The sequence below is a fragment of the Meleagris gallopavo genome, chromosome 9 (genome assembly GCF_000146605.3).
Source record: "Meleagris gallopavo isolate NT-WF06-2002-E0010 breed Aviagen turkey brand Nicholas breeding stock chromosome 9, Turkey_5.1, whole genome shotgun sequence".
NCBI classification, from domain to species: Eukaryota; Metazoa; Chordata; class Aves; order Galliformes; family Phasianidae; genus Meleagris; species Meleagris gallopavo.
The window spans coordinates 1,117,036-1,125,347 of record NC_015019.2 but is presented as its reverse complement, the minus strand read 5'-3'; the positions used below and the strand labels follow the sequence as shown (position 1 = coordinate 1,125,347).

Sequence of the window (8,312 nt, the reverse complement as noted above, 5' to 3'; positions counted from 1 at the left end):
TTCATTAGAGCATATTCTTTTATTAATAAAGATCAGAAGAATAGCTGGAGGGACAGCAGGTGAATGGATGACATTGAACCATATATTGTCAAAAACCATTCAAAAGAGCTGAGTTGTTCAGCAATCCAGCAGTAGCTACCTGCCTTGTTCTGCCAGGGTAAAGAAGCCTCAGAGATGTGGCTATGGATCCCCAAAGAGTTTTGGAGGGGATCTGAACTGGCCTCAGTGCCAGCATTGGGGGCCAAATACACCTCACTTGCAAGTCTTCCAACAGTAACCACGAACCAGGGCTGCTGGTCAGAGCCTCCTCGTGCTACTTACAGACACTAACCACAGAAAGACTTTCCCCACCTTGCAGACTTCGTGATCTCCTATTTTCCAATTCAGAGCTCGTGTCGGACTGCAGGAAGCAGAATGTTAACCAGAGCAGTTCAAGAGGCAGACAGCCCCAGCTTACAGGATCTGTGGGTGTGACGAATTGACCTCCTTTTCCTCCTGACTTACTGAATTTATTCCATTATGGTCCCCCTGGACTGATAAAGGGGACCAATCTCACGACTACTTAGATTTTGAAAAGACTTCAGATTTACAGAGATTCCTTTCTGTAAAGTTCCTCCACTTCTCTATCAGGCAAAATTGATGAAATCAAACTCCCTTCTCATCCTTAGGGTGACTTCCAAGAGCTCCTCTTCAGAGAGGAAACGAGCTTTCCCCTTCTTGCTGTCCACAGGGCAAGGGAGATGCAGCAGCAGCTTCCTGTCAAGGAGGACACAATGAGTTTTAATGGCCCAAGCCACGTGAGCCATTGAGATAGCACTGAAAGCCATTCTTGTGATTCAAGAATCAGTATATCAAGGAAAGTCCATTCTGTATAGCCTTCCCATGACAAGCTACACAGTTCTGCAATACTGCTACACAACCATATAGGCCCTGGAGGATTTCCAACATCTCCTTTCTTTTGGCTGTGGCTACAACAGCTTCCAGCGATGGATTGTGAGTTCTCTCCACTGTTGTTGCTTCCACACAATGCAGAGGAAGGAGAAGCTGCACTGATAATGCTCTCCTGGTGGTAAAAACCTGAAAAATGCCTACAGAGTCTGGGGGAGCTTGTATTCTATAGCAAGAAACAACCGGCACAGCTGGATTAGAGGTTCTGGACGGACTGGTTTCAAAGAAGACACACCTACCTACCCTAAAAGACAACATGGTAGTGTGGATACGGGGGTTACTCCAAACTGGGGTTCCAGACCTTTTCAACTGTGTTGTAGGAGCCACAGCCAAGGTACAGTCAAAACACACTTACACCTCACCTACAGAAGTTAAGCAGCTGATAGCACATGGAAAAGTCCACAAGATCAGTTGGGCTTACAGTCAGCCCCAGGACTGTGCAGTGGAAAACAATTCCTTTGAGCCCTCCCATACATCTGTGAGAACAGAGTGTTTCTTCGTATGTAGAACTTGAGATCTTATTTGTTTCTTTCATACTGAGCAGATTTGCACTTACATCTGCAAAACAGCACTGGCTCAGGCTGTACCCAAGCAACCATCAGATTTACAGCAAACGTTTTATTTGCAAGGCTTGTGACTTGAGACAGCTGGATACTAAGATAATGGCAGATGTGAGTCACCAAAAAGACAAAACTGCAGAAGAAAACAGAAGTGAAGGATTTACTACACCTGCAGCATTGCATTAAGCTACCTCTTCTACTAACTTCACGTTACACAAGTCACAATCTGGACTGTTACTCTTCTTGGCTTTCCTGTTTCAGAGCACTCCCAAGCATTCTTTCAGCACTGTTGCATCTTTAGGTTAAATTTCTGCAGGGGGTAACTAATTCACACTCCTTTTGTCTGTGAGAAAGGTGACTTTTCTGCAGTTAGTCCCCTAGGGACAGAACTGATTTTGGTCTTAATCCACAGTGTGCATCTTGAACTGACTGATGCTAACAGAAGGCTATTCACGTGTGAAGTCCTCCCACACCACACTCAGTGCAGGAAGTCTGTCTGAGGAGAGGGTTAAGCTTTCCTGTGGAAGCACTGTGCTGTCTGACTTACTTCTGGGGAGTTCGGAGGTCAAGAACCTTGTCCTGGATATCTAATGTGATGTCTGAGAACTTTGTCTCTGGCAGCTTGATTTTAATCTGAAACGATGGGCAGAGTTAAAGCTGTGATTAGATATGTAGATCTGTAAATACAGCTCCAAAAAAATCACACAGCAATCGTACCAAGAGAGCAGGGAGGTCATTGATCAGATCATACAGGACTGGATCTGTTAGGCTGGCAATACTGTGGCATCCTGCTAACTCATAACTTTGTAACAAATGCAGGCAGATGAAAATCATCTCCTTCCCAGACTCTCCCCATCCCAAAACTGTGTCCAAGGTGAAACCTTGTTTTAGGACTGTTTTCATCTCCCTCTGTGACACATATTGCACAGCTTCTCTTCAGCTTCTTCTCCTTGAGGAGATGTACATGAGTTCCTCAGGTTAGTAAAAGCAGATTAAGCTACAAACACTTGGATAATTCCAAACTAAAATCCCACAGGAGGCTGAAGGCAGCCATGCAGCTTGGTGCTTATGTTCTGTCTCAACAAGAGGGTAAGATTGGGCAGAAAAAGGGCACAGAGAAGGGATGGGAAACAGGCTCAGCTCACCACCATATCTTCACAGCAGGCCGTGGAAGGGTCTTTCCTGCTCATCCCAAAGAAGACATCCTCTGTTCCCACCTGCTGTTTGAATGAAATCTCATACCTGAAAAAGAAGAGCAGTTGGCTAACAGCAGAGATAGGCCAGGAGGCTGAGGGAAATCATATTTCTCAAAGGGTCATCAATCTTTGTATGAATACTCATGTCCTTATCACATTCTCTCCCATTTCCCAGTCTTCCTTCAAGTCTTCAAGCCAACTGCACTGGATTTCTGTCCAGAGCCATGACAGTTTGCTACAACACGAGCATTCACCTCCCCAGGCAATCACTGTGCTGCCTCTACTTCACTATCCAGCACTGCAGGATCGTAGAGCAGAAGAGGCATTCTGAGTGAACGTGGACCTCAGCAAGTAGCCAAAGCACAAACTTTTGGGAAAAGGCCTGGAAAAGGGTGCTGTCAACTACATGTTCTGTCACCCAGCTATTCTTGCAGCTTGGAAGTGCCTCTGTTATCTTGCCTAGTTTTAATTGTTTTGCATTTGGCCAACATTAATGTTATTCCCCTCCAAATCAATTTGTTTAATTTAGAACCCTACAAAATCTAGAATCACACGTTCCTTTGCTCTCGATATTTAATGAATGAGGGAATACAAACTGAAAGATTGCATTTAGAACATATTACTCCTGCTAAATTGAGCAAAATAAATGGAGCCTCTTCTCAAAGCTGTTGGAAAAAAGTGTACAGAAAGTATTTTTCACATCTCCAGTGCTGTGTGCATATGTAATAATTCCTAAGTCAATGAGAAATCTGTCTAGCAGCTCTGGATGCACCTCTAACCATCTGTTTTCCTTTTGGGCCTTTTCCTACGATTTAATTTGATGAACTATTACAAAGATTTATACTCTTGTCTCATCTGTGCAACACAGGACGTAATTGCTGGAGGCTGGAGAAGGGCTGCATCACAGCCCTTTCAGCAGGGAGGGAAGGGTCAAAAATAGAGTGAAATAAAGCTCCTGTTGTGCCCACAGTGCAAAGGAGGAGCATTCCATACCTCACCAGTGATAGATTCAGGAACAACTACACCACAGTGTGGGTGCAGCTTCACGGCCTTCAGCCCATCTGTTCCAGCACGCAGTGCTCCAGGGCAGTGCATCACATCACAGTGATGATCAATTCGAACCCTGCTTTGCAAATTACTCGACCCTGAAGGCTTTCTGACCTCTACAAACTACAACATAACTAACATGCTTGCCTATTTCTAAAGTGTTGTACTTCTAGAAGGAAGGGAAAAGACTGTTTAAGGCTGTCCCTTTTAAGGCTGTCCCTTGGGAAGCTAAGATTGAATAAAAAGATTTAGAACTGCCAGCATAAAGCCTTCCTTCCTATGGTGGTAGTTGTCTCTGAAGAGTTTAATTCTTTGAAATAAACATAAGTTGGAGTGCTTTATGAATCTGAACATGAAAAGTGAATGCACTTCAGCTGCAGCAGGAAGAACCAGGTACTTCACACCAACGTGGCATGTTTCAGAGCCTCTACATCATTTTGCTGGTCTGCTTCCCCTCCTCATCTCATTTTGTACAAGCATCTGACACTGCAAAGTGTCTTGTGACAAGAAAAATCAACTCTACCTTTCTGTTATGAGATCAGAAGGTTTCCAAGGGAGAAGTTACAATCCCTCCTTGCTTGTTGCTTCACTTGCACTGCTGCTGTCCTTCCATCAGCTTTTCTTGACGTGCTCTCCAGACCACTGTGTTTCACTCACATGGAAGCTGTGCGACCCATCTTTGCATTATAACCACGTCAAACCCAAGCACACCATCTCAGATCACTTACTCTGGCTGTTCTCTAGGATCCCAGGTGTCGTCAAATTCGGATCCTTCCGGGACCTCTTCTGTGCTCCAAATGGTTTTGTTGTGTTCAGACTGCACTTGTAAGGTATCTGTAAGCAATAAGAAAAATCCCTGTTTCTTTCCCTTGGTTTGCTGAAAACTTTCAGATTTCTAGACTCTAAGAAAAAAAACCTTTTCATCAAAATAAATTGTAGCAAGTGATCTCATTCCCTTCAATATCATAAAGGATCAGAATTTGAAGAGGGAGGACATTTTCTATTCCTTTCCCTTAAATCTCCTTTACCCAACCTCTATGCCAAGGAAATTGTCCTTTCAGGCATAAGATATCCAGCGCTTCAAAATGATTAAAGTGGAGAATGATGAAATATTAATCTTCCCCCATGTCTCTGACACGAGATTTTAAGTGAGCAGAGTCACTTATAAAAGGATCTCTCCCTCACATACAAAGCCATCAGTGACTGAGCACAGCCCAGATGAGGTACTGACGACTCAGGAAAGTCCATAGCAAAAGAACACGGACTGTCCCAAACCTACAATGAAATGGTCACACTGACCAGGGTTTGCAGACAAAGAGCAAGGCGCAGTAAGAAGAAAACAGAACAAATGTTCTCAGTCTGTTGAGGGCAGTCCTGAGCTAAGCTCATTTCTCATGCCACGTGTTCTGGGGACAAAGGCACACACCTGCGCTTCACAGCACACCTCCCAGCCCCTCATCCTTCATCCAGACTCGGTTTTGTGCAGCTCACCCCTGAAGATCCCTCCAGATGCCCCCTTAGAAGCCTCCTGCTTGCTCTAGGCAGTAACAATTCCCTGAGAGTATCTCTATGGAGCTTTTTGCTGCCCACTTATGACTCCTGCCAGCCTACATTCTGTGCTCTGCTTATCATCACCACTGGAGGTGCTGCCCTCCAGAGTTACCTTTTCTGCTGCTCTTTATATATTCTGCAGTTAAGTTTCCAGCAAAACAAGAATTTTAGTGTAACTATAACAATGTAATGGGCTTCCACCTCAAAGGTCCACTCACTTATTGAAGTAAACCATCTGTGATAACTTGCAACAGCTGTTGCAGTCTGTTAACACACAGCTGAGTGCTAAGATATACAAACACTCCTTACCAGTAGTCTCTTTCTTTACTGGTCCAATGCTACCAGGAGTCATGGCACTGACAGAACAGCACAGCTGCAAAAACCCAAATGGGACTCCAATTAATTATCATAGACCACAGCTGATTAACAATCACATCAGTAATTACAACACATTATCAAAAGTCACTGCTAGAGCCAAAAATTCCTCCATTTCATGACTGAAGCACAGAATCTCTCTCCCTCTCACTAAGCACAGCACCCCAATGCACAGGGTGCAGGCAGGACTGCCAGAAGCAGTGCTGCAGCCTGCAGTGCTTCTCAAAGATTCGTTTCCATGGCATTTTGAGAAAATTGTTGTGCTTTGCCTGCCCTGAAAATATTGCAAGAAGAAGCCAAGGGTGCTACGTGCAAACTCCTTTTAACAGTAGAGATCATATGAGGCAACAGCATTTTCCTCTAATCATGAATCAATTTAGTGCTAATAGGCCAATGTGAGGCATTTCTATCTATGTGTGAAGATCCCTCGGTTTGATAGAAGTGCCTCATCTGCAGAGAACATTAAATTAAATCCAAACAAAGATTTCAAATTGCCCAGCTTGACTCAGGCTTAATTGACAGAACTTGTAGCAATTTTCCCTTTCTGCCTCTGAAGTGTCATTCATTTTATTATTAAGATGTAAACAAATTCTTTTTAAAATCGGGATGTTTACTGCAATAAACTTCTGAAGCAATAACTCCAGCTTCAGAAAGCCAGCATTTAAGAGCTGAAGGGCAGCTGGAGCGTGAAGCACCACATTTACCAGCTACAGAAAGGAACTTCTAGGAGATATCTTTTCCCCAGATGCCACAATGGCCACTGTTTGCACACAGCTGCCAGGCCAGCCAGCTGGCTCTGCTCTGAGAGCTGATGAGGAGCTCAGATGCTCACTGTTTTTGTTATCTGCGTCATAATGCAACTTGTTCAAAATTCTAAGAGACTTGCCAACATTTTGAGCAACCTCTGTGGCCCTGGCCAACATATCTGGTGGCATCTGTGGCCCTTCCTGAGCAGGGAAGGGCAGATTGTTTCTCCTAGCACCCATGTGTGCCTACGTAACTGCACAGCTCCATGTTGCAGGAGCAACAGAAGTTCTTCTGTGATTTGCTGCAAGTCCTGAGACGAATTGATATAAAAGAACGTAGAGATATTTCTCTCAATAACCATTCAGATCGTTCATTTTAGAATGATTACTTACCCTCCCGCATTCTATAGTCCCCAGTATACCTATTGTACTTCTGTGATCAATTGTGCTTCTTTAATGCCTGGTACAGAATTAACACATTCCACTTCTGCTGGACGTTTCAGTCTTTACTCAGAAGCTGCATACTGCTGTAATTGCCCCCACCTCTAAAAGACTTCAGAGAAAAGCAGGAGGAAATCTAAGCACTCAGGGCTCTCTCAGCCACATCTCGTTCCCTTTAGGCTAAAAAAATAAACATCCCTCCCATTCTGTTTACGAGGGTGGATAGGACAAGGGGGAATGGTTTTAAACTGAGACAGGAGAGGTTTAGGTTGGATATTAGGAGGAAGTTTTTCACCCAGAGGGTGGTGAGGCACTGGAACAGGTTGCCCAAGGAGGCTGTGGATGCCCCATCCCTGCAGGCATTCAAGGCCAGGCTGGATGTGGCTCTGGGCAGCCTGGGCTGCTGGTTGGCGACCCTGCACACAGCAGGGGGTTGGAATTGGATGAGCATTGTGGTCCTTTTCAACCCAGGCCATTCTATGTTACGATATGATATATTCTTGTGGCACCCAAAAATATCTCCTAGTTGTCTCAGCCGCTCCAAAACCTTCCAAGGTTTTATTTCCCTCTTTATTTGCGCTGGGAAAAGCGAGGTTTGCATCTCCTTAGTTAATTACGTTGGGCACTGTGAAGAAGTCACACAAAAGACTCACACCAAAGTCATCGTCGTCCTCATCCCCACGTGCATCACTGAGCAGCTTGGCAAGGGACTGCAAAGAGCCGACTGCAGGCACATCCACCTCCATCCTCACCTACAGGGGAAAACCAGCACCACAGGAACCACAAAGCCTTTGTACTGCGCTGCCCTTCTCCGAGCACTGTGTGATAAGTACCAAATTAGATCAAAGCCTATGTACCTTGCCTTTCCCTTGTAGTCTGGGTCTCGGAAGACACCGCCTCACGTCACACAGAGCAGCACAGGACCATAAGGCCCGGCACCGCCGCCTCCCGCGTCCGTCGTTGCTGAGGTAACGGCCCCCCTCTCCTTTTCCCGCCTCCTTTAGCCCTCGCAGCCAATCCAACAGAGCCGAGCAACGAGTGGCGGCAAGACCAACCAATCGTTGACGAGGGCGGGAACGCGCGGCCGGCGGTTGGACAGCTGGGGAGAGCGAGTGCGGGCGCGGGCGTTGGGCGCATGCGTTAATTACGTCATCGGCGTGAGTCATCGTAGCGGCATCTGTGTGCGCCGTCTGTAACGTCATCGGTGTGCGCGGCTGTTGGTGGCCGCGGAGGGTTGGAGCGTGGATCCGCTCGGGGCTCCGGGGTCTGCAGGGCCGCGTGCGCCGTTCCGGGCGGGGATCGGTCCGCTTCCGTTTCTCTCCTCGCCCGTCTCTGCACCATGAGCCAGTTCAACTTCGGCTCGACCCCGGCGGGCGGCGGCTTCTCCTTCAGCACGCCGAAAACGACCGCCAGCACCACCGCGGCCACCGGCTTCTCCTTCACGCCAC

At 46.3% G+C, this 8,312-nt stretch overlaps 1 protein-coding gene across 3 annotated transcripts; it reads right to left on the bottom strand.

Annotated features, from left to right (window-relative positions):
• PIH1D3 (PIH1 domain containing 3) lies at positions 1 to 8,188 on the bottom strand. 3 transcript variants are annotated; one of them, XM_010715039.3, is made up of 7 exons: positions 7,722 to 8,188; positions 7,518 to 7,616; positions 5,612 to 5,675; positions 4,480 to 4,585; positions 2,654 to 2,750; positions 2,056 to 2,141; positions 1 to 756 (listed from the first exon to the last, which is right to left on the bottom strand). In XM_010715039.3, the coding sequence occupies exons 1-7, from the start codon at positions 8,064 to 8,066 to the stop codon at positions 627 to 629; spliced, it is 927 nt and encodes a 308-aa protein (XP_010713341.2). In that variant the 5' UTR covers positions 8,067 to 8,188; the 3' UTR covers positions 1 to 626. The 3 variants fall into 3 exon arrangements, with proteins under 3 accessions (XP_010713341.2, XP_019473634.1, XP_019473633.1); XM_019618088.2 differs by lacking the exon at positions 1 to 756 and adding an exon at positions 763 to 1,641; XM_019618089.2 differs by lacking the exon at positions 2,056 to 2,141 and having other exon boundaries at positions 599 to 756.
• Positions 8,189 to 8,312: the final 124 nt, after the last annotated feature.